The 26,182-nt window shown below is 37.7% G+C and overlaps 2 protein-coding genes across 3 annotated transcripts; one reads left to right on the forward strand and one right to left on the reverse strand.

Moving 5' to 3' along the window:
- Positions 1–780: 780 nt before the first annotated feature.
- Positions 781–14,322, forward strand: LOC119067027 (ATP-binding cassette sub-family A member 3-like). 2 transcript variants are annotated; one of them, XM_037169759.1, is made up of 23 exons: positions 789–982; positions 4,608–4,876; positions 4,936–4,986; positions 5,047–5,254; positions 5,317–5,604; positions 5,905–5,990; positions 6,661–6,759; positions 6,834–6,867; positions 6,931–6,966; positions 7,067–7,149; positions 7,218–7,846; positions 7,906–8,409; positions 8,477–8,872; positions 8,928–9,213; positions 9,763–10,177; positions 10,252–10,549; positions 10,619–10,867; positions 10,961–11,288; positions 11,352–11,503; positions 11,565–11,819; positions 12,032–12,290; positions 13,810–13,908; positions 13,971–14,322. In XM_037169759.1, the coding sequence occupies exons 2-23, from the start codon at positions 4,668–4,670 to the stop codon at positions 14,164–14,166; spliced, it is 5,160 nt and encodes a 1,719-aa protein (XP_037025654.1). In that variant the 5' UTR covers positions 789–982; positions 4,608–4,667; the 3' UTR covers positions 14,167–14,322. The 2 variants fall into 2 exon arrangements, with proteins under 2 accessions (XP_037025655.1, XP_037025654.1); XM_037169760.1 differs by lacking the exons at positions 13,810–13,908; positions 13,971–14,322 and adding an exon at positions 12,421–12,579 and having other exon boundaries at positions 781–982.
- Positions 14,323–15,696: 1,374 nt separating this feature from the next.
- Positions 15,697–20,665, reverse strand: LOC119067031 (chondroitin sulfate glucuronyltransferase). The gene is made up of 7 exons (XM_037169767.1): positions 19,614–20,665; positions 19,391–19,543; positions 18,913–19,319; positions 18,494–18,674; positions 18,209–18,436; positions 16,354–16,615; positions 15,697–16,279 (listed from the first exon to the last, which is right to left on the reverse strand). The coding sequence occupies exons 1-7, from the start codon at positions 20,400–20,402 to the stop codon at positions 15,966–15,968; spliced, it is 2,334 nt and encodes a 777-aa protein (XP_037025662.1). The 5' UTR covers positions 20,403–20,665; the 3' UTR covers positions 15,697–15,965.
- Between the last annotated feature and the right edge of the window lie 5,517 nt (positions 20,666–26,182).

Genomic DNA, 26,182 nt, shown 5'->3' on the forward strand with positions numbered 1-26,182 from the left:
TTAATCAAGGAAGCTTTAAGCGCTTTTACGTTATGTTAACGAAAATATGGTATTCCCTTGATATTACAATTACGTTCATGTGTCAGTTACTCATGCTCATAAAAAGATAATCTTTTCTGAAACTTAGTGTCGAAAACTAAAAGTTTTGTTGCTATTTCGACACGTGCATCGAAATGGTTGTTGATGACATCGAGTGCGATGAAGTACTTTATGAGGCTCTAAATGTGTAATTATGACACAAGGCCGCAGGCCGCGTGTGATAATACACGTCGTGAGCCTTAATAAAGTATTTTGCAGGGAGATTTATACAACGTTATATGCAACAGAGTCATTTAAAGTTCGTAATTTTCGAATATTATGATGGTGAGTTGAATAAATACCTATTTTAGGCAAACAATGTATGTACATTGTCTCAATCGACCTGTAACCTCGTCAATTGCACATCTAATGCCTAAAATGGCATTTAAAGAAAATCTTTCGGTCGCATAAATAACTAATAAAAAAAACGCATAATTAATGCCGAGCGATAGATTCTCATAATAAATAAAACGTTCATGTACCGATGATCGTGTATATATACATTACGTTATGCATAAATAAATAACATATTTTCAACAAACATGCGCACAATTGAAAAACTATATAGAAAACTAATGTTTTTGAAGTGAGACCAATATTATTTTTTGTTTTAGTAGTAGTCTATATTGTTGCCTTGACATTGAATCAATTCTATATACGGAGGAAACACTAAGATTGTTCGTCAAATTGTTGTTGTCATTTTTATTATAAATTCTTGCGGTGAAAAGCTTTGGTTCTTTTAGTGATTTTTTTTAGAGTTCTAATTTACCGACAGCATTAGTGTCAAAGAAAATTTGCCTGAGATCGGATTTTTCTATTTTGTATAAATTGTATAACAGCTTTACAGTGAGAAAATGTGAATTAATTGCAATGTACTGATGTAATATGACGTCATAGCTGCAAGGTTTGTTTTTAGTTGTTAAACTGTATTTACATCTAAAAATATTTGAACGCGTTTTTTGCATTTCAATAACATGACACTCCACACAGATAAGGGGCCTACATTCAGAAATTGTTTTTTTTTTTTAGAATTTTCAAGAATTTTATCAAATTGTCCAAAATTCTTAAATTATAGAAGTTCTTGGAAAATTAGAATTTTCAAGAATTTCAAGAGAATATCAACAATTTAATTTCTTGAAAATTCTAGAAATTCTTGATTTCATGAATTTCGAACATTTTCAAGAATTTCAGGAATGCCCAAGAATAAATTTCACGAAAATAGTCTTTCATATATAAATGTATTTATAATAGCAAGGTAGAAAATACAGTACAGCCGGTAGCTCTGATTAGTTTTAGGTCTACCTCTTTAATTCTCTGTTTAGTTTTAGGTCTATCAAACATATTCTACCGTTATTGTACGTCTGCTATTTATATCGAATTGCCGGTGAGAACCGAGCTGTGCAACGGAATCAATACTCGAACTCTTCAAATAACACCCAATTATCACACTGCTTAAATGAACTGCGAAGGCAGTAAAGTTTGCTCTGTACATACGTTTCCTTTTTCATGCACGTATACTTCTAATTGTACTTAATTACTTATGTTGGTTTTATATAGTGATTGCACTATGGCATTTGTGGTGTAATCATTGAAAGTGAAATAGAAAAAAAAAATTCAAGAGCAAATAGCTGGAACAATGATTCGGAATATGAGTCAGCAACGTTATGGCTTTTTATTTATTTATATTATTGATGCAGTAAAAGGTTTTGGATCAACAGTTTCCGTGATAGTAATATATCGATATGCATTTATGAGTAGTAGTTGAGTTTACCCGAAGATTACAGAATCATAAACAACGTGACGGAGAATTAAACACGATTAAGTCTGAACTACTTAGCAGGAAATGTATATCGTTATTCCTCGCCTACAAAATCCTTCGTAAAATTGTGAAAACTTTAATGATTTTTCATGATAGCGATGAGTAATTATTATTAAAACTTTTGATAAAATCGCTGGAGATATGATGTGCTTCTACCACATCTACAACATAACACCCCTAAGTAATTTTTTTTTTTTTTGGTATTCAATGGCATGAATGGTCATTAAAATTTAAATTAGAATTTTCAATATCCTAATGATATGTTCGTCAACCCTAATTTATTGTTAGCCCACGTCGAATGACATTTAATTTATGGTCATGTAAACAAACAATTTTTCTGTAGATCAAACAGTACTGACTTTTGGAGATATAGCTGTTTCTAACCGATTAATTTTTAATTTTCTGAGTAAGTTGATGATATTCAGATACACAGTTTTAGTGTAAATCAAATTGCTTTTTAGCATCATACTCGTTATTTTCATAAATTTTTGTAATTAACTAAAAGCCTGGCTTGCTTCCAAAGTAGTTTCCGAATTAAAGTTTTTCAATTCTTCTATCCAATCATGAAACACAGTGGACGTCAGTTAAATTTAAATAGGAATTTTCTTCAGCTGATTTTCAGCTAGTCCATGTAGTCCATACAAACAATACTGCTTATACAGTTCTACCAGTAAAACGCGACTGTAGACATAGCATACATAGCGACAAAAAGAACAAATTTCTCGTTCGCGTCGCTAGAGTGCATTTCATATGCATTTTAGGCCAATAAATCAACAGTAGAAAGCACAATTTGGAAATTTACCGTTTCACAGAATGAGTTAAAATCCGATTATTTTTTAATGTTTGCCCAGCCCACTTCCAGCACCAAGAACCTGCTAACAAATGATTCTCACTTCGAGTACGGATGTGAATTATTTTATGCACCACAAGTTTATCTTCCGTAGTTTGTTAATTTTCTTCTAACACCTGTCTTTGTTAACTTACTGTCTTACCCTGAGGGCAGCTAGAGTAACTATTCTACCAGTACAAACAAGTATTTAGCTGTATAACAGCTGGAGCTATTTCTATCTAAATTTTACCGACCTCTTAACATTTTGTACTGTTTTATGATATAAATTAAGATTGGCTCACCTAGTTTGTGTATATTACGTAGGTGGAAGCACGGGGTTTCAGGGGGTTTCGAACATTTAGTTTTTTCATGTTGCAGATATTGCAGTGTCAAATTCTGTCCAAGATGTGACATATTTGCAAGGTATTGGCCTTTTTCACAAAGTATAATCAGCGTAACCTTCGTAAAAAGAATCTTGAATCTGACAAGAGCACGTGTGCCAACGTGTAAAAAACAAATGTTCAAAACCCCCTGCGCCCCCTGCTGAACCGTGGCGATCCTCTTGTCAAACGGACAGTACAAAAACAAATTCCATCATTTATTAACCTGTCACATACGGCTACTCATCTGTTATCGATAATGAACACAAAAATAAAGACAAGGCTGGGTAATGTTGTCCTTCATTATAGTAAAATGAATGTTAAAAAATTTAAGTACAGGGAGTCCAGCAATGAACCGTCGGAAATCTAGTACATTTTCTGCTGGCCATACAAAAATTCATCCGAAAATGAATTTTCTGTAGTTCATTGGGAGTCCAGCAATGAACCGTCGGAAATCTAGTACATTTTCTGCTGGCCATACAAAAATTCATCCGAAAATGAATTTTCTGTAGTTCATTGCTGGAATCCCACAAGATTTGAAATCAACCGATTAAAGATACTTTGATCGATAGAAGTAATAGACCCGATAATAATACTTGCAGTCAGTAACAGGTTAACAATGTGATCGATCATAGCAAAATATAGCATTCAAACTAAAGAAGTAGAAGATTTTGTACAAGCCTACTAGAAGTGTTTACATCAAAAGAAGTAACAGATTCCAAAGTGTTTTAAGTGAAAATTATCCGTCCATGAAATTTTTGATATTGAACATTTTCATTTCCAACGGAGTCTACAGCGACCTTCTCAATAGCTTCCACATCAGGTGGTCACTATTTTTCAGAATTGCTTCATTCATCGATGTATCAATGAAACTTTAATGAAACAATTCCTACTCACCGTCCAACCGAACGTTGAATTATGTACAACATGTGTTCGGAAGGTATCTAATTACAGTTCATACTCTCAAACAATTATTTTACCTGTAAGTGAGGTCATTATTTCTCCTTGACCATTCAGACTACATTTCCATCAACAGAATTGTACGTTGATGTTGTCATGACTTTGGTTTTAAACTTTTTTTTCACATTTTTTTATGTTTTAGTTGTAGCGAGTAAGTAGTAAGGGTAGGTAGTCTCTTTACTCTCTAAAAAAAATCGTTATGTTAAAGTCAATGCAAAAAATTTGATTCTCCCACTTTAATGGTCTATCGTTTGACTAGAAAATGTTGAAACTTGGTGAAAATTGCGTTTCCGAATTCTATGAAATCTATCAGAAACGAAGTGGGTTAACTATGAAATCTCCGCATTAACGTGGGAATTTAAAGGTGGTGGTTGTGATAGTAATTTAATATAGAGGAAATTCGTTGAACTCTACAAAGTTTTTTTTATTGTTGAAGTGAAACTTTAACAGTCATGACTCGTGTATTGAATTATCGGTTTCGTCATGCAATCAAAAACTTCAACTTAAAAAATTCATTGAAATTTTGTTGACTTTTCCCTAGACAAGTATCATAATGGTGCCACTTTAGTATTTTCACAAGAGAGTAAGATCGACACCAAAAATGGCCGCAACAAATTGGGACAAATTTCGTCTCCTGATGTGGAAAAACTGGCTGTTGCAGTATCGTCACAAAACACAAACAATTGTGCAACTATTAGTTCCTGTACTTTTTAGCGCATTATTAGTTCTAATTCGCGGACTGGTGGATCCAGTGGTGCATGCAGAGCCGTTCCACTTTCCACAATTAAATATAAGTTTAGATTCATTGAGGTGAGTTGATTCCCTTCGATCGTCAGAGCCATAAACCGAAATTTTAAAATAAATTCTAGAGGTGGAGTTGAGCCAAGTGGACTAGGCCTACATTATAGACTATTAGTGAAGTAAAATTTCCTGTTCATATTTACATTCAGGCTCCCGCTGTTAAAATAACATTTGTACAGAGCTCCGATAGGAAACACTACATTTCAACCAAATCTTAACTGGAGAATAGTATACACACCCAACGTACCGATTTTGGATGAACTTCTTAGAGGAGCATCCAATGTATTACAATTACAGACTGCGGTGGGTGTAAATAGTTCCAAAGAGCTGAGCAAAACTTTAGTACAACAAAATTTATTCGTCGGACTTGAATTTCATAATCCGGAGGTCTGAATTTCTCACATTTAGTCTAATTTATGAAACGAAATTCTACCATCACCCACTTGCAGCTTCTATCATCTCCTGCAACACTGCCGAAGCAACTGGAATATTCAATACGTTTTCCCAGTGAACTTAGAACGTCTGTTTATGACAATCCGATACTTTACAACTGGCGAACCAATCTACTATTTCCGCGATTTCAAATACTCGGCCCTCGCAATCCCAACGATACCGATGACGGCATACCATCTGGTTATATTCGTGAAGGATTTTTGGCTGTTCAAAATGCCATTGCAAGTCAGTTCTTGTTCTTGAAATCGAATGGAACGAATAAGATGCCGGAAATAATGATGCAAGTAAGTTGTGGTTGGTAGTGACGATGTGAGTATCGGCGACCTCCTGAACTACTCGTCATTTCTTCAGGAAGTCGCAGAGACTTATTCAGTGCCGGATTGGCTCTAAAAAGCCCTTCGGGCATTGTATGATTTTTTTTTTTAAAAGCCCTTCGTTGCCTTTTATCCATGCAAAAATTAAAAGGCCCTTCGGGAATCGCCCGAACGCCCATAGGGCCAGTCCGGCACTGGACTTATTTCATTGAATTTTCAGTGCAATCTGATAATTTCGGTCCAGTCCTTAAAAACTAAGTTTTATTTCAGCGATATCCATACCCTGAATATATCGAAGATATTCTTCTGACCGGGTTGGAAACATTGGTCTCTTTAATAATTATGATCAGTTTAGTGTAAGTTTTTCATTTTGGGATCTTCCATAAATTCCGTAAGTTGTTTCAGTGCTGCCATCAAAAGTAAATCTTAAATAACTCGAGCAATATGCGCTCTGCTCTGCGAAGTTAAAACTATGTTCTATCGGTTCTGTTCTATCCCAATAAATAGGCTGGTAGAACATAGCTCTAACTTTGCAGTGCGTGATGGCAGCCAGAGCCTATTTTTGGATTTTTTTTGGAAATTTTTTCCAAAATTTCCAAAAAATTGCCAAAAATTTCCAAAAACTGCGAACGTCCAAAAACCGAATTTTTCCATCATTTCGAACTGTTTTGCCAACTCCTGAACTCAGCCTTGCGTTTTAGCTGACTCTCAATTATTTTGTTTAATTCTTGACACTATCAGCTTTCAAATGAAGTCGAGCATGATTAATTAATAAGAGAGCGTCAATAATCAAACAAAATCATTGAGAGCCGGCTAAAACACAAGGCTGAGCTCAGGAGTTACCAAAACAGTTCGAAATGACTGAAAATTCGGTTTTTGGAAGTTGGCAGTTTTTGGAAATTTTTGGCAACTTTTTGGAAATTTTGGAAAAAAATTCCAAAAATAGACCCTGATGGCAGCACTGAAAAACGTTACGGAATTTAACAAACAAATTTCTTACAATCAATGTTTCATGACCGTTAATAGTTACTCCTGCACCACAACCGTAAAATTTATTGCGATCGAAAAGGAAAAGCAACTGAAAGAAGCCATGAAAATTATGGGCCTCGCTAATTGGCTTCATTGGTTCGTTGAAGAAAAACGAATTATTTTTGACGATCAGGATGCTAAATTTTTGATTTTTTTTTTATCTATCGTAGGTTGAGCTGGTTCGTGCGATCCATGATTTTATTGGTATAACTAGTGATTTCAAAACAAATTGTGAAAATTAGGTCAATTCGATTATTTTACTTTCAGGGGACATCAATATCCTTTATCGTTATGCTCTTTAAGGTATGCGGTTTTTCAGGGCCTGAGTTTACTTTAAACAATTTTTGAAGACCTAAATGTTCACAATTCCTGAGGCTTCAATTTTCCATAATTACATTCATAGGTTCCATGGTATAAAGACAGTGACGTGGCAATTTTTACTTATAGCAATTGGACGTGTTTGTGGGTGTTCCTGTTCACCTACAGGTATTATTCTGCGTTAGAATGGTACGTCAAAGCAACAGTTAAACCGTTTGTTTCCTTTATTCTCTTAGCATTGCAACAACGACATTTTGTTTCATGTTAAGTGTCTTTTTCTCAAAAGCGAATACCGCCAGTGCGGTCAGTGGCCTGATATGGTTTCTCTCCTATTCCGTTTATTCTTTCACGTACGCTAGCTACGATCAATTATTATTGTACCAGAAACTGTTGATGTCTTTGTTTTCAAACACTGCTATGGCCTTCGGTTTCCAGCTGATCATACGATTGGAAGGAAGCAGCGAAGGATTACAATGGAACAATTTCTTCAGATCTGTATCGGTTGATGACAATCTATCGCTCGGTCTGCTTGTGGTTACGCTACTGATTGCCGCCCTTCTGTATCTGATGATAGCGTTGTATGTGGAGAAGATTTTTCCTGGCGAATACGGTGTTCCGTTGCCATGGTACTTTCCGTTCACGCGAGTATTTTGGTGCGGTCAGTCGGAATACGTTCGAATCAATGACTCGCCGAAAATGCACGGCAATTTGAATTTCATCGAAGACGATCCGATCGGTCGAAATTCTGGGATTCGCATAAGTAACCTACGGAAAGTCTATTCAAACAACCGTGTGGCTGTTAATGGACTCACACTAAATATGTTTGATGACGACATCACCGTGTTGCTTGGCCATAACGGAGCTGGTGCGTAAAAACAAAAAAAAACGGTTCAATTACAACGCTGAGTCTCTTCATCTCTCTAGGCAAAACGACGACAATGTCCTTACTTTCGGGAATGTTTCCACCGTCAAGTGGTACCGCATTGATTAACGGAAAAGACATTCGACATGACATCAGTGGGGTACGCAGTTCCTTAGGACTGTGTCCGCAGCACAACATTTTGTTTGATGAGCTGACTGTAAGGGAGCACATTGTGTTCTTTAGCAGATTAAAAGGACTGAATAAGGATGCCGTGGAACGTGAGGTGGAAAAATATCTCAAGCTCATCGATCTGGAACCAAAACGGAATGCAAAATCGAAGACATTGTCCGGTGGGATGAAACGGAAGCTGGCAGTCTGTGTCGCTTTTTGTGGTGGATCAAAAGTTGTTCTTCTGGATGAACCCACTTCCGGAATGGACCCGCAAGCTCGGCGAGCTTTGTGGGATGTTTTAAAAGCTCAGAAAAAAGGCAGAACGGTTTTGCTGTCTACACATTTCATGGACGAAGCCGACATTCTGGGTGATCGAATAGCTATTATGGCGAATGGTATGAAAACCGCAATTTGTTTTAGATATCCTTCGATTTATAAGCTATATTCATTCACACTTGTCAGGAAATTTGAAGTGCGTCGGATCATCATTCTTTCTGAAGAAGCAATTCGGTTGCGGATATCATTTGGTGTGCGTGAAGAAGCCAAACTGTGACACAGAGAAGATAACGTCTCTGCTGAAACTCTATATGCCCGATGTGAAAGTGGAATGTGACGTGGGTACGGAACTGTCCTATCAATTGTCCGACAAGTGTTCGCACATGTTCAGCAAAATATTCAGTGAATTGGAAATCCGATCGAACGAATTGGGCGTGGACAGCTATGGTGTTTCGTTGACGACGTTAGAGGAGGTGTTCATGAAAGTGGGTACAGATACTATAAAGCTAGACGATGAACCGCCTCAAATGAATGGAACTCTGGCGAATAAACCGGACAGTGAATTTGGTTCCGAGACAACATGTACGACTGCAATAGAATTATCCGTTTCGTATGCTTGCTAAACTTTTACTTCCAGTAAACTATGCTACCGACATTTCACTTCTCAGCGGGGTGCCATTGATTATAAACCAAGTCCGAGCTCTTTTCATGAAGAAAATCTTACAAACAGCGAGAAATTGGCTACTGATGTTGATACAAATCTGCATTCCAGTGCTGTTCATTACAATTACCGTACTGTCAGAACGGTCAAGAGCCTGGTACTACGAACTGCCACCGCTGAAAGTGTGCATCCAACGGTACTTGGAAAGTGTTACCGTTCTTGAGGTTGATCCGAATGCTAATCAAGATTCGTTGATTGCAAAGTAAATCATTTCCCATCTTTTTGGGGTGGTTGATATTCTGGGACACGCATGAAACCGGTTCACAAAAAAATTCTATTCGTCGATAGGCTCTGAAAAACCACTTTTCTGGTGGTGAAAAATCACTCAAAATTTTCGAGTATTGGTGGATATTGGATCACCTCCACCACAAACAGCTTTTGCATATTTTCGTCCCGTTTTGTTATTTCTACTCTGCGCAGACCAATAAACAGAAAAAAATTGGAAAAAGTGAAAACTTGGCTTTGGTATGTGACCAAAGTCCTCGATGGTCGATTTTCCGAGCAAATTGGATACTTCGCATACCAAAGTCAATTTTTCACTTTTCTCCAATGTTCCGCTATTCGAAAATCTTCTGTTTTTGATTTTTCAACACCTGAAATCGGTCTGGAAGAGTCAGAAAAGTGATTTTACTGGGTCTATGGTACACTGGACTCTTTTGTAGACCAGTTCCGTTTGCGCTCCGCAGAATCAATCACCACTACCATAAATGAGAGGGTCGAGCAACATTATCATTGCCATCCAATCGTTTAGGTACTCAGCCGAATATCAAAATCAAATGCAAACCGATCAAATCCATGAATTCGAAAAAATAAGCGAGAACTTCGAGGCGTACATTTTGCGTCTTGCCCGATCGATGTTAGTGCGTGTGAATTCACGCTATTTGGCTGGAGCCACGATCAGAGATCCTCTTCGAATTGTTGCACATTTCAACAATCAACCGTATCATACGGCACCGCTTTCGTTGTCCTTGGTACATAATGCGGTGCTACGGAGTCATTTAGGTGTCGACCATTCGATAACCGTTTTCAACAAACCGCTGAATTATTCGTCACATTCAAGGATGAAGCTATTGCAACTGGGTGGTACGATGGGTTTTCAATTGGCTGTTAATGTTGGCTTTGCCATGGCTTTTGTGGCATCATTTTACGTCCTCTCATATATTAAGGTATGGTCCATTGAGTCCAATGCATATTTAATCGACAATAGAAACTTGATGAACCATTCTTGTCATACCAATAGGAGCGGACGGTCAAATCCAAACTGTTGCAGTTTGTTAGTGGCGCAAATGTTTTGACCTTCTGGGTAACGGCATTCCTGTGGGACATTTTCACATTTATCGTGACGATTCTGTTTCTGGTCATCACATTCGCTGGATTCCAAGAAGAAGGCTGGTCCACCGCATTAGAACTGAGTCGAATATTTTTCATTTTACTGATATTCGTCGTGGCCATTTTGCCGGTAACAATGTTTGCGTCCAGATTTTTCAAAGATCCGGCCGACGGATATTCGGTGCTGTCGATGATTTACATATTTACCGGTAAAACGTGTTGAAAAACTCTTCCAAATCGAGACGCTCGTCGATTTTGAATTTCAAATTCGGTTTCAGGAATGGCGTGCTTTTTCATTGTCTTCATAATGTCATTGGAACAGTACGATCTGCAGGACACGGCCAGGCTGCTGACATGGATCTTTATGATATTCCCGCACTTTGCACTGAGCCACGGGCTGGGAAATATCAACATGATAACATCGTTCAATCAAATCTGTGATATGCAATGCAAAGTGATACCGGGCTGTACCAAAGAGATCATGTGCGAAATTCTACCGTTATTCAACTCATCTGCACCGTGTTGCGGTAAGAAAATTGCGACTGCTTTCCGGAAGACTATTTTCCAAATTTTTTGAGAAATAATCCGGACGATTGATGGGTTTCCCTAATTTTCTTCAGATAATGACTACTTCAAGTGGAACAACTTCGGCATCGGCCGAAATCTATTATTTATGTCGTGCACCGGAATCGCTTTCTTTATCATTCTCCTCGTGACCGAATACAGTTTGGTATCGTCGTCCATCTACTCCATTAAACGGTTCTTCACGTCAACGCTCAGCCGCGATGTATCAGATGAACCGATTGATTTCGATGTGGTTGAGGAGAAAAACAGAGTCACATCCATGTCCGAAACGAACATTCGGAACCATAATCTGGTACTGATGAATGTGACCAAATTGTATGGAAAATTTGTGGCTGTTCATGATATGTCCATTGCTGTTGAACAGTTAGCATTGCATTTGCGTTTTTTTCTGAACGATGAGATCAATTAATCGACTTCGTTTTGTAGCTCTGAGTGCTTTGGTTTACTGGGAGTCAATGGTGCCGGCAAGACAACGACATTCAAGATGCTTACTGGAGATGTTAAAATATCGAACGGAGAAGCATGGGTGAGAGGATTAAGCTTAAAAAATGACATGAACAAAGTGCATCAGATTATCGGTAAGCTAACCGTTAAAACATCGGTCATGTTCATGCTGACTAAATGTCTCCAATTCAATAGGCTATTGCCCGCAATTCGACGCTCTAATTGGTGAAATGACTGGAAGAGAAACCCTTACCATGTACTGTCTGCTGCGTGGCATACCAAATCGACGCATAAGGTCGATAGTATTGAATTTGGCTGCCGATTTTAATTTTATCAAACACATCGACAAAAGGGTGAAAATGTACAGCGGTGGCAATAAAAGGAAATTATCGACTGCCATAGCTCTGGTCGGAAATCCAGCCATTGTTTATTTAGACGAACCCACAACCGGTAAATTATATCTCCATTACGAGTGTTAAGTATGGTTTCCACTCAACAAAAAGTACTCAGTGTGAGAGTCGTGAGAGAGCGATATGTCAAGGAAACAAAGTCTATTTTGTCTCTCACACGGAGTACTTTTTGGTAAGTGGAAATCAAGCCTGAAAGATATGGAAATGCAGTCTCGGCGTTTTTTTTTCTATTCCTTATATTCTAAACGAAAGGCATGGACCCAGGTGCCCGAAGACAGCTATGGGACATGATATGTAAGGTTCGAAAAAGTGGCAAATCCATTATGCTGACATCGCACAGCATGGACGAATGTGAAGCATTGTGTACGCGTTTAGCAATTATGGTGAATGGTGAATTCAAGTGCCTTGGGTCAGTGCAGCATCTGAAGAATAAATTCTCGAAAGGATACACACTGTCGATCAAAGTGAAAAAGAACAATTTTTCGCGGCCACCTACCAGCGAATCCGATGGGTAAGTGATTTTGGTGGAACCGTTTTCTTAGCTGTGGAATTTTCTAATTTGTTTTTTATTTAAAAACAACATTTTTGCGTTTTCCTTCTGTTCTATGCTAAACTTGCCTTCTTCTCTCAATTGGCTTTAGAAACAATAACAAAGTTGATGATGTTTTCGGACATTTTGTTAACAAATTTAGAGTGAAAAGGTAAAAAGAAAACATGGGGGAAGTTTGTGTTACACCAATATGTTTACCGCATCACCAGAATAAATTGATTCGTAAATTCAACGTAGAAATTCACAACTGAATGCACGTGCACTATCATTGGGAATTTTAATTCTGAAAATTCCTAATAATTTCAACAAATTCTTAAAGAAGTTTAAAGGAATTTTCAGAATTTCCATTCTAATCAACAAGCCTTGTGCTACTAAATTTAAATTCTTCGCACACGAAGAGCAATCAAATTTTGTATTGTCTGTCTGCTTCTATCTACATTTTCTCTTTCGCTTTATTCAAAATGAGATGTAAAGCATTTTTCTAGGAATTAAAATCTTAAAAATTCCGCAAATTTCCTAAAACTTCTTTTTAAAAAAATCTTAAATTTTGGAATTCTAGAATCTAGGAATTTTGGGGAATTTTTAAGAATTACATTCCTAAAAATAGGCCCTACGATTCTTCAGAACTCGAAAAAGTTCTAGTGGTCCTAAGACCCTGAAAAACCAATTTTCAGGTGGCAAAAAATTAAAAACTGAAAATTTTCGAACAGCAGTACATTGATCCATTCTCACCTTCTCCCAAAAAAGCTTAAATATATTTTCGTCCCATTTTTTCGTATACAGTCCACGCTATCGAAATAAAATGAAAAAAAAGTTTGGAGAAACTAAGAAACTTCGCCCTGGCTCGGACAGAGCAAATTGAAAAGTTCAATAATTCAAAAATGTAGTCGAGCCACGGTCGCATAGATAGATGATAGAAAATGCTAGTAACGAAGTATTTTGAAAATTTTGTCTTATTTTGGTCGAGCCATTACATTTTTCGGGACTAAAAGCCCGGAATTAAAGTTTTTCGGTTTGGAAATGTTCAGCCTCTAGTTTTCGACCAATAATATCCTGAAGCTACTGATTTGAGTATAGGTTACGTTGAACTTGAGACATGGACAGAGATTTCACTTGGAAAGTAATGAACGTTAATGGTATACGATAATCGGGAACCAGTGGTTCTCTTTGACGTGAACTCGCTGTAAATTCTGTAACTATACTTAGATACTATCTCGATTCTTTGACTACTTCTTTTGTTACTCATTTCATATCAAAATTTAATTTTAAATGTTCTCAGTAAGACAGCATATTTTCGGGCCTTCCATCCTAAACCAATAAAACGTTTCATCGAACTGAAAAAATAATCTAAAAATGCGAAAACCCGCTCCTTAATTCAGACTCAATTGATTCATACTGAAGCATCTGGACTATCCTGTTGCTGTTTTGGCGATTCAACTGTCGTAATTCGAAAATTAATTCTTTTTTTTATAATTCACAGTTTGACCAACCGATCTATCGCTGAACCAATAGATATAGCTGTAACGATTGAGGAACTCAAAGAATTTGTGGAAAGCAATTTTCCGGGTGCAAATTTACAGTAATGACCTCACATCCAAGAATCCGTAATGTCGCGTCACTGATACAATATTCATTTTATAGGGAAGAATATTCCGGCCTGTTAACTTATTTCATACCAAATTCGAATGCAAAATGGTCGGCCATGTTTGGTCTGATGGAAGAGGCAAAATTAAAGTTTAACATCGAAGATTACTCATTGAGTCAGACGACGTTGGAGCAAGTATTTTTATCGTTTGCAAAATTGCAGCATGAAGAGAAACGCGAACACAGGAACTGATTTGTGCGTGTGCGTTCCATGTTCGCTTTCAGGAACAGAAGATAATGAAATTGTGTGATAATATGGAGAATTTATTATTGTTGTTAACTTAACTGTGCCGTGATAATTGAGTGCATTAAAATTGTTTATCAAATAAAATTATTGAAATAGATTCAAGTGGTGGTGGTTTTAGTAAACAGGATGGGAAGAGATTTCTACGAAATCTCCATTACAATTTCTGAGCACACAAAGAAATCATTTTCAGAAAACTAAACGAGCAACATTTTTAACAAAAGAAGTAACAGATTAAGGAATCTTTAACAGATTGGTTTCAAGACTTTGTGGACTGCTTTGGGCTTGATCACTAGATATTCCAATTATGAAAGATGAGATTCCAATCACACAAGAAATGTTTGTTTGGTTGGTTCCTGACAAGGTTGGTAGATACACTCACCTTTAGCAATCGCGCTTTTAATGAGACACGTTAACCGGTAGGGTTGGTCGAATCTGTGGACTGCGAAAAAGACACGTTTACAAACAGATCTAGTGCTCCATAGACCCCGAAAAACCACTTTTCAGATTATGTCCGGAACAACTTCAGGTGGCGAAAAATCAAAACCAGAAAAACTTAAAATTTTCGAGCAGTACATCGAACCATTCTCACCTTTCACCACAAAAAAGCTGTCGTCCCGTTTTTTGTTATATTTACCCTATGCAGTCCTTGCTGTCATAATAAAACGAAAAAAGTTGAAACTTGGCTTTGGGATGTGAGTTCTCGATGGTAGATTTTCAGAGCAAATTGCAAACTTAGGTGGAAAGCATACAAACAATTATGAATTGATGGATCGACAATTATGCTGCGTTTTACATTGTAATTCGATATTCACGACAGGCTAGGCAATGTAAAATACAGCGTAATTGTTGATCCTATCAACGCAAAATTGCTCGTGTGCTTTCGGCCTTAAGTAATTCGAAAATGTAGGCGATAATCAGTGGATGTTTCGTTGAGATGGCTCATTTTAAAGATATTTCGATAAAAGATGCGAATGAAGAAAGATTTTGAAAATGTTGTTTGATCAAGTCTTTCATGTGCACGGAATTATTCGAGTAGAGGAACCGAGTCTCAAATTTACACTTCAAAGGTACATTCATCGCGTCACTACTTATGAATGTTTGATGTCATTGCAAACCAGTAGCGATCCGAGCAAACAGTTTTTTTTTTCGTTGCAGAGGCAGAAGAGCCGTTAGACGTTCACCGAAATAGTCAAATTCTTACGACTTTTTTCAAGTGCTCTTACCTGAGTGTGCACGAATTTGAAGCCATATAAAACCCTATATGTCCAATAAGAAAGGTGCATGTTTACCAACACATCCCACTAGCTACACAAGCGGCGAGGACTATATTTGAAAGTGGTTTTGGCTTCTAGGAACCAATACCTTTCTAGGCACATCAAAAAATCTCACTGGAAAATGTGTCCGAAACGTTTTTCAAAAGAATCCCTCTTATAGGTCGGCCATTACGGGCCAAAGTGGTAAGACAAAGCGCAGTTGTAAAGGGAGTAAAATAAAATTTTTATTTCATAAAAATAGGCTGTACGCAGTACGCATGTATGTGTGTCTCTGTATGTGTATTCTAATTTAAAATCGCGATACGTTTTCCCTTAAAATTAAAAAATGTTTTAACATTTTGTGTGTACATCTATGGCTGGGGCTTTATCTCCTGTCAATCTAAAAATATAGTCTCTCTTGTGCTAAAAACAAAAACCTAAATTCAAAACGAATAAAATCTTATCGATACCCAAGCAGAACCCCGCTTATCGTCACCGTTTATCCACTAAATACTTAATCAAAACGTCACCAATTTGTTTACGTGAAAAGATGTGCACACACTGGTCGGCACCATCCTCGTTCCAGTACGGACAAATTGGTGCCTCTTTGGTTTTGGCTATCAGCTCCTTTACAGCCGCTCCGAATCTGAGATTCGGTTCGATCGCTCGTAGCACATGCAGCGACATTTTTGCCTTAAGAAACATGTCGAGAATATTTTTCACAGATTTGTCGCGTCGATTCACTAGCAACTCAATATCGTTGTCCGTTCGTACAATAGGCACTTGAGATTCGAGATATTTTCGAGCTGAAGGAAAGAAATGTGCGTTGTTAGAGGTGAACGGAATTTTAAATTAATTTCTTTGTGTGAGTGGAACAAACCTTCAACATAATCGCCACTGTAGAAAGCCAGCACATCGACGTTAAATTTGTCAAAATAACCGGACGCTTGGCTCACATCGCATGAATCACATTCTTTGCATAGTTTAGTGACGTCACACGGATACATCATGAAGCCAATCGGACTGAAGATCTGAAAGCCCTGTACCGTGTTCATGCGAACTCGATTGAGAAAATCGGCTTTGAATGTCATCGACACGGAACCGATCATCACCAAACTCTCCAGACCAATTTTTCGCAATGCCTGGATGGAAAATTCGAAATTCTCAAAAAAAGTGGAACATTTTTTGCACCCTATCGCGCGTAAAAGGTGTGGCGTTCTATTGTGTATTACAGAAATGTCGACGAATTTTCAAAAGGGTCATGCAATAGGGCGTATCGAATTTTGAGAATTTTAAGGGTCGCGATAGCCTGTGTGCGGAAAACGTAGATCATTGAAAACTAAGTCCAGGCATATGGTTGATGGATCCGAAGGTGCCCGGGAAGAAGTCCCCCCGGACAACTTTAACTTTCAAATGGTCATAACTCGGAAAGTTAAGAGTATTTTTGAAAACAATGTTCTAGCAGGATGTAGAGCGTTAAAAACTCTACAAAACTGCCAAAGAAACCGATGGTCCAAAAGGTGTGTCTGTCGAGGTTTTCTAACATCGAAAGTTCGACATTTTGGTTTTTGACTTTTATTTCCTGAGAGACAAATTATTAACTTTAGCTTTTGGCATGAGGTTGTAGAGGAGGTCGAGTACTACCAGTACACTAGGCATTGTCCCAGTCGGCGATCCATCCGAAACCACTTTTTCAACATTTTTGAATGGACTTTTTAAGTGTACCCACATCGCCCACGAAGCCAGTGCAGACACTGTAACCGGTGTTGCTGAGTCGAGGTAACCTTGGCCAGTAAGTGCACATAATATTCCATAACAGTAGCTGAACTCTTCTACAAAATATTTAAGAATTCGGTGTAGCACATTTTGTACTACAAAATCTGAGAAAGTGAAATTTGTGAGAAAAACAACAAATAATCGTTTTAATTAGTTATTTGACCCACGAACAGTAGTAAGAAGTCGATTTCGTTGCAAATACACATTTTTCGATATTTTTACAAAAGGTTGAACTTCGTGGTATACCGTGTCAATATAATGTGCTACATCGAGATCCCAAATATTTTGTAAAAGAGTTCAGCTACTGTTATGGAATATTATGTGCACTTACTGGCCAAGGTTACCTCGACTCAGCAACACCGGTTACAGTGTCTGCACTGGCTTCGTGGGCGACGTGGGTAAACTTAAAAAGTTCATTTATTAATGTTGAAAAAGTGGTTTCGGATGGATCGCCGACCGGGACAATGCCTAGTGTACTGGTAGTACTCGACCTCCTCTACAACCTCATGCCAAAAGCTAAAGTTAATAATTTGTCTCTCAGGAAATAAAAGTCAAAAACGTAAATGTCGAACTTTCGATGTTAGAAAACCTCGACAGACACACCTTTTGGACCATCGGTTTCTTTGGCAGTTTTGTAGAGTTTTTAACGCTCTACATCCTGCTAGAACATTGTTTTCAGAAATACTCTCAACTTTCCGAGTTATGACCATTTGAAAGTTAAAGTCGTCCGGGGGGACTTCTTCCCGGGCACCTTCGGATCCATCAACCATATGCCTGGAATTAGTTTTCAATGATCTACGTTTTCCGCACACAGGCTATCGCGGCCCTTAAAATTCTAAAAATTCGATACGCCCTATCATGCAATAATGGCTTTACTGATACGACGGTATCATAGTTTGATTGACTTTTAGGCAGATTAGGTCCCCCAATGACCTGGTCTTTTACTATAATTTACTCACCAGATCAGTCACCGCCAAGCTCAGAATTTCATTTTGAGCATAGGTACTCGTCAACATGGTAGCATTGATGCCAATCGGTTGAAATGCTTGCGGCAAGCGTATCGACAACCACGCAATACGCGAACCGATATTGTGATACTTATCGGACAGTTCGAGTGCCAGTTTTTTCAATTGTGCGTACAGGTCCTGATCGCCCTTGTTGGGGGAATCGATGTTGTACAGGAATATCTGGATGGATGGGGATCAGTGAACATTAACGTCAACCAATAACGGTATACGACTTACTAGCATCAGGAATGTATTGTCCTGACTTTCCATGCACATCTTCTCGTATCGATTGACAAAGTTTATGGCATCGGAAATTTGGTGTTCGAATACCGGCACCAACAGCGCAACTCTTGTGCTTTCAGTCACATAGGGTGATGGGATTATTTCTACGCGGCCCAATGGTTTCACTATTTCAAAACTGTAAAGGGAATGTTAGAAGAAACTAACGTTTCAAAGCGAACTTGCAAGCAAGAATGATAAGAACGTCAGAAACGAGCGTCACACAGCGTACACCAATCATTTTTGTCAGCTACATTTTCAGAAATAAATGGCCGATGAAGCACAACATTCACGAGATGAAGTGGTGGCGAGACGCCCCATAGTCTTCACATCCATCTTGAACACATCCATTTCAACAGTCAGACTCATTCAATTACCTCTTCAACACGGCACGTCCGTGTTCGGACATGAAGTTCAGATGCAACTGATACGTCATACCACGCACAGCATCGAATCGTCGATAAATCGAATGCGTCCGCACGAAATTCAAGTCGCTGTGCTGTTTCTTTGCGAACAGCAACGTGTGGTTCAAAATATTCAACAGGTCCTTGGCTTCGAGCGCTGACAGTGGCTTTGTGTTGTGTTCATGGTCGGGCATGAATTGGTGCGTTGCATTCATCAATTGCCATACGACGATGTCATGGCGGGTTTCGGGTTTGTCGGATTCGGGAACGCCTTCCGGCCATTTCACTTCCAATATGTCGTTTGATATGGAACCGTTTGAAATGTTGTGCAGTTGCTGCTTCAGTTTGATGCTGGACGATTTTATCGATTCCAAATTTAGCTGTAATGGACATCGGGTTAGTGTAAGCTTCCTCCGTTGCAAGCATGTTCTTTTCGGTTCGGCTAGCATACCCTGGAGAAGTATGTGTGAAGGGTGAGAATGCCGTTGGCAGTATTGACCGGATGAAAAACGAAACCATTATTGAAGGCTGGATCTAACGATAGCATAACCAAGTCATGGTAAATGTTGTACGTGTTGATTTTGGTGCTTCGGTAGTCGATTCCCTGAAACGTACACACATTGCATTAGATCGCACGGTATTATGCATGCACTGCATATAAAACCGAACAATACTTGAAACGACTGGTAGCAGCCGGGTATTTTGGTTGAGTATTCCACGCAAGCACCAATGTTCGTGCTGTGATCGCTCGACCGTGCGTTTCTCACACACCAATCCAAATTGCCGCGAATTTTTTTGATGGCACTGCTACTCAACACAATTCCACTGTTCAGGTCACAGTACTGGCTGTCGTTCATCTTATTGCCCATGTAAACATCGAAGCTAATGCTCAAGTGTCTCAATTGGTCGAGCAGACGTCTCGCATCCAAATAGACATTGTCGTTGACCAGCAGAAAATAGTCAAAATCGTTGAGATAATTGTCGGCTGCGTATTTCAACACATGGAACGGCCTCAGATTCTCTCGCGTGTCCGTAAAGCCGACAATATTCTTCAATTTGAAATTGGACCGAACGTTGTCAGCATTGATGAAGAACTTGATTTTGTCGACCAAATGGGCGACGGTTTTATTGAAAGCCGTTGCCAGCGTATTGATATTCGATTGTGATGTCAATACGCCGACGAACAGCTTTTCCCGGATGCCCAATTCGGATGAATAGTATCTGGGCCGGACAATGTTTTTGACCGCTTTTTTTGCGGCCATCGGTTTGTTGTTTAGATTCAGTTGCGGCTGGAAATTGTCCATGTACTCCGGGTTCTGGGACACCGTTTCCGGACACTGTTCGACATTGAACAGTTCATCTTCGGGCAAGACAATGGTCAACGTTAAACCAATCACAAATCCGACGATAAAATTTCGCTTCTTGGTCAAATTGCACTTTCGTATCACTTGTAATTTGTTCATTATTTTGGTGGGTGTGGGTAGCTTAAAAAATCGTTTCGAAATGAAAATAACGATAAGGCACTTTTAGAACATTGCACTGGATGGTATCTTCCACGCCTAATTAATATATTGCTTGTGGATTATAAATACATTTGCGAGGAAGTAGAAAAATAATTACATTTAATTGGTAAGTCTATAACGTCTGTCAGAACATGACAGTTTTTACAATATGTTTTTCATCATCTTTAGGTTATGTCATTTGTTTTGGTGATTTCGATGTACCCGATGTGTTTCTTAATTATTTGTGTCAAAGGTGCATAGATTAAAGTATAGTTTCCACTTAAAAAGAGTACTCCGTTTAGCCTCCGTCTACATGACAGTTGTAAAATAGAACAAAAGAACTGTCACGCAAACGGAGTGGAAATTAAATTTATTTCAATTTTTTACTCCGTTTACGTGACAGTTCCTTTGTTCTATTTTACAACTGTCATGTAAACGGAGGCTAAACGGAGTGCTCTTTTTAAGTGGAAACTATACTTAATGATGTTAATGATAGAATTTCATCTAGCAACCCTACAGTGGGTATAAACAAAAAGTGGATGCGGGTTGGTTTGACATAACATTTTTTTACCCACCGTTGAAAACGTTTACGTATGTTGGTGTGTGTCATTAGTAACAGCTACCTCTTGTATATTTATCTCTCTACATGAAACATTGTTTTTGTTCGGTTATTCCAAGGTCTCATATTATAGCAGTTTGTTACTCCATAGTTTGTTGATGATTAGAGCGAAAATACCGACGACCAATTTTAACTTGTCTTGGCATCCTTGGTATGCTCGTCATCGCCATTAAACATTTTTCTCATCATAACAGTCTCGATATGCAAAAATGCAATGACAAGTCCCGAAAGGGAAGTTATATTTAAGTAGTCTTCGGACTTATCGCTATGATCATCCCCAAAGTTTGAACATAGGACCAAATTCATACTAAGGAAATTCTATCTTTCGATTTGACATTGATCTCGAGGCTAGTTAAATTTAATTAATTTTCTCTCTACGTTAACACTGGATAGAGTTTCACGGAAAGCGATCTCTGACCGGTTTTCTTTTTTAGATAATCTGTGCGTCACACGTCAAAATGAGAACATGGACTGTCAAGATCAGAGCAAGAAGTTCGAAGACCAGTTAATTATAGAGTGTTATGATGAAAGAGAAGGAGATATCTTGACAAGTACCCCAAGGCAAGTTAAAATAAACTGGTCTTCTGTCCTCTCGCTCGCAACGTACCACGTTGAAAGAGAAGCAAATATTTTGGCAAGTACCCCAACGCAAGTTATTATAACTAGTTTTCGGTTTTCTCGCTCTGATCATAACAGTCTATAACTTGCCCTGTGGAACTTAACATTGCATTTTTCCACATATTATTTTGACAGATCCAGCAAGACAAGTTAAAATAAGTGGTCTGAATTATATTTCTGTCTTTCACATCATCACAGTCTATACGAACTGGACTTATTCTCAATGATTTGTATTCATTCATGAATTTTTGACAGATGACCCAGAGATCAGGTAAATTTAACTGGTATTCGCTCACCATGAACACTAAACACTTTATCCCGGGTAAAAATTTCAGTCTCAGTGAGACCTAAAAATACGTAGTCTCAAGGGTCTCATTTCGGTCTCATTGACTTTTTCAGTTTACGAGAAGTCTCAATTTTAATTTATTTTATGTAAATGAACAAGAATGAACGAGAGAAGCTGAGTGGTCTCGTTTCGACTACTTTTCGAGAATGTTTGAGGATGAATGAGTAGTCTTTTTTGACTTTTATTTGTTAGGCGTGATGAGACTGTCCGAGTGGTCTCGGATTTAATACTTTCCGAGACTGGACAAGTGGTCTCTTTTCGAATAATTTTTCCTTACACTTTCCGAGACTGACCGAGTGGTCTCGTTTCGACTACTTCTCGAGAATGTTTGAGGATGAATGAGTAGTCTTTTTAGACTTTCATTTGTTAGACGCGATGAGACTGTCCGAGTGGTCTCGGATTTAATACTTTCCGAGACTGAACGAGTAGTCTCATTTAAAAAAAAAATTATTCAAATTTTGAGAACGGAAAAGTGGTCTCATTTCGAGAAAATATTTTATTCGAATTTTGAGAACGGAAAAGTGGTCTCATTTCGAGAAAATATTTTCTTCTAATTTTGAGAACGGAAAAGATGTCTCATTTCGAGAAAATATTTTATTCGAATTTTGAGAACGGAAAAGTGGTCTCATTTCGAGAAAATATTTTATTCGAATTTTGAGAACAGAAAAGTGTTCTCATTTTGAGAAAATATTTTATTTGAATTTTGAGAACGGAAAAGTGGTCTCATTTCGAGAAAATATTTTATTCGAATTTTGAGAACGGAAAAGTGGTCTCATTTCGAGAAAATATTTTATTCGAATTTTGAGAACGGAAAAGTGGTCTCATTTCGAGAAAATATTTTATTCGAATTTTGAGAACGGAAAAGTGGTCTCATTTCGAGAAAATATTTTATTCGAATTTTGAGAACAGAAAAGTGTTCTCATTTCGAGAAAATATTTTATGGGAATTTTGAGAACAGAAAAGTGTTCTCATTTTGAGAAAATATTTTATTTGAATTTTGAGAACGGAAAAGTGGTCTCATTTCGAGAAAATATTTTATTCGAATTTTGAGAACGGAAAAGTGGTCTCATTTCGAGAAAATATTTTATTCGAATTTTGAGAACGGAAAAGTGGTCTCATTTCGAGAAAATATTTTATTCGAATTTTGAGAACGGAAAAGTGGTCTCATTTCGAGAAAATATTTTATTCGAATTTTGAGAACGGAAAAGTGGTCTCATTTCGAGAAAATATTTTATTCGAATTTTGAGAACAGAAAAGTGGTCTCATTTCGAGAAAATATTTTATTCGAATTTTGAGAACGGAAAAGTGGTCTCATTTCGAGAAAATATTTTATTCGAATTTTGAGAACGGAAAAGTGGTCTCATTTCGAGAAAATATTTTATTCGAATTTTGAGAACGGAAAAGTGGTCTCATTTCGAGAAAATATTTTATTCGAATTTTGAGAACGGAAAAGTGGTCTCATTTCGAGAAAATATTTTATTCGAATTTTGAGAACGGAAAAGTGGTCTCATTTCGAGAAAATATTTTATTCGAATTTTGAGAACGGAAAAGTGGTCTCATTTCGAGAAAATATTTTATTCGAATTTTGAGAACGGAAAAGTGGTCTCATTTCGAGAAAATATTTTATTCGAATTTTGAGAACAGAAAAGTGGTCTCATTTCGAGAAAATATTTTATTCGAATTTTGAGAACGGAAAAGTGGTCTCATTTCGAGAAAATATTTTATTCGAATTTTGAGAACAGAAAAGTGGTCTCATTTCGAGAAAATATTTTATTCTCGAAATGAGACCACTTTTCCGTTCTCAAAATTGGAAGAAAATATTTTCTCGAAATGAGACCACTTTTCCGTTCTCAAAATTGGAAGAAAATATTTTCTCGAAATGAGACCACTTTTCCGTTCTCAAAATTGGAAGAAAATATTTTCTCGAAATGAGACCACTTTTCCGTTCTCAAAATTCGAATAAAATATTTTCTCGAAATGAGACCACTTTTCCGTTCTCAAAATTCGAATAAACTATTTTCTCGAAATGAGACCACTTTTCCGTTCTCAAAATTGGAAGAAAATATTTTCTCGAAATGAGACCACTTTTCCGTTCTCAAAATTCCAATAAAATATTTTCTCGAAATGAGAACTCTTTTCCGTTCTCAAAATTGGAGTAAAATATTTTCTCGAAATGAGACCACTTTTCCGTTCTCAAAAATGGAATAAAATATTTTCTCGAAATGAGACCACTTTTCCGTTCTCAAAATTGGAAGAAAATATTTTCTCGAAATGAGACCACTTTTCCGTTCTCAAAAATGGAATTAAATATTTTCTCGAAATGAGACCACTTTTCCGTTCTCAAAATTGGAAGAAAATATTTTCTCGAAATGAGAACACTTTTCCGTTCTCAAAATTGGAAGAAAATATTTTCTCGAAATGAGAACACTTTTCCGTTCTCAAAATTGGAAGAAATTTTTTTTTTTCGAAATGAGACCACTTTTCCGTTCTCAAAAATGGAATAAAATATTTTCTTCAAATGAGACCACTCAACGGGTCTCACAAAGCGAAGAAAATATTTTCTTCAAATGAGACCACTCAACGGGTCTCACAAATCAAAGGAAATATTTTCTTCAAATGAGACCATTCAACGGGTCTCAAAAGTAGAAAAAACTTTAGAAATGAGACTACTCATCTGGTCTCGGAAATTGCAACAACGGTTCAAAATTAGATCCACAAATACATATATCTGATTTAGCAACATGAGTAACGTCGATGGCCGTCCAGATTGAAAGTTAAGCATCATTCGTCGCGGTTAGTACTTGGATGGGTGACCGGAAAAAACATTACAAAAAGGTAAAAAAAAATATTACTAACGATTCTACATAATTTCAGTCAATTTGATCTAGCGAATTATAAGAAAAGTAAAGGGCAGTGGCCATCTATGAACTCAACATAGAAGTACAGATATTCACATAAACAAATCGTCCGATAAATAATATCGAAAGAAGAAAATAGTCTAACAGCATGGCCAAAGCAATGAAATATGAGTAGTCTCAAACGGTATCGGAAAAACTCAAAAATGAGGAGTCTCAAAGGGTCTCGGAAAAACTCAAAAATGAGAAGTCTCAAAGGGTCTCGGAAAAACTCAAGAATAAAAAGTCTCAAAGGGTCTCGGAAAAACTCAAAGGTTAGAAGTCTCAAAGGGTCTCGGAAAAACTCAAAAATGAGAAGTCTCATAGGGTCTCGGAAAAACTCAAAAATGAGAAGTCTCAAAGGGTCTCGGAAAAACTCAAAAATGAGAAGTCTCACAGGGTATCGGAAAAACTCAAACAGTCTTTTTTATCCTATTTCTTCTTATCAAAATGAGACCACTCATCCATTCTCATAACGTCTAACAAATCCATAATGAGACCACTCATCCATTCTCATAACGTCTAACAAATCCTTAATGAGACCACTCCTTCAGTCTCACATCGTCTCAAAAAGTCAAAATGAGACCACTCCTTCAGTCTCACAGCGTCTCGAAAAGCCGAAATGAGACCACTCCTTCAGTCTCACAGCGTCTCGAAAAGACGAAATGAGACCACTCCTTCAGTCTCACAGCGTCTCGAAAAGACGAAATGAGACCACTCCTACAGTCTCACACCGTCTCGAAAAGCCGAAATGAGACCACTCCTTCAGTCTCACAGCGTCTCGAAAAGCCGAAATGAGACCACTCCTTCAGTCTCACAATGTATAATCAGGTCGAAATGAGACTTCTCACCAGTCTCTTGAAGTCCAACAAAAAGTATTCTCGTTCAGTCTCAAACATTCTCGAAGAATATACAAAATGAGACCACTCTGACATTCTCATAAAGTCTCGTAAAAGTTTGAAAAGAGACTACTCATCCAGTCTCAAACATCTCCGAAAGACATTTAAAACAAGACTTCTCAACAGTTTCAGATGAATTCGGATGAATTTTGGATGAATTATGAGAACTAATCCAGTCTCAAAGGTCAAAAAAGAGACGTCTCGCCTCCATACAAAATAGCTGTCTCGAAGAGACGTCTCACAACCACTTTTTTTTTTACCCGGGATAACTCTGTGGGTTACTCAAAACGCCGTTTTTCCCAAAACTGTAAACTTTAGGGAGGTCACGCAGATACAGATACGTGGTGACACCAGTTTTTCATATG

The sequence above is a fragment of the Bradysia coprophila genome (assembly GCF_014529535.1).
Source record: "Bradysia coprophila strain Holo2 chromosome X unlocalized genomic scaffold, BU_Bcop_v1 contig_117, whole genome shotgun sequence".
Taxonomy (NCBI): domain Eukaryota; kingdom Metazoa; phylum Arthropoda; class Insecta; order Diptera; family Sciaridae; genus Bradysia; species Bradysia coprophila.

What these genes read in the sequence shown, in the direction of transcription:
- LOC119067027 (XM_037169759.1), top strand. Translation starts at nt 4,668, where the DNA reads ATGGCCGCAACAAATTGGGACAAATTTCGTCTCCTGATGTGGAAAAAC. An exon ending in GCTTGGCCATAACGGAGCTG is followed by an intron (nt 7,847 to 7,905) that starts GTGCGTAAAAAC and finishes TCATCTCTCTAG; the next exon opens with GCAAAACGACGACAATGTCC. An exon ending in ACGTCCTCTCATATATTAAG is followed by an intron (nt 10,178 to 10,251) that starts GTATGGTCCATT and finishes TCATACCAATAG; the next exon opens with GAGCGGACGGTCAAATCCAA.
- LOC119067031 (XM_037169767.1), bottom strand. Translation starts at nt 20,402, where the DNA reads ATGAACAAATTACAAGTGATACGAAAGTGCAATTTGACCAAGAAGCGA. An exon ending in GGACGTGCCGTGTTGAAGAG is followed by an intron (nt 18,675 to 18,912) that starts GTAATTGAATGA and finishes TTCCCTTTACAG; the next exon opens with TTTTGAAATAGTGAAACCAT. An exon ending in CAGTGGCGATTATGTTGAAG is followed by an intron (nt 16,280 to 16,353) that starts GTTTGTTCCACT and finishes TCTTTCCTTCAG; the next exon opens with CTCGAAAATATCTCGAATCT.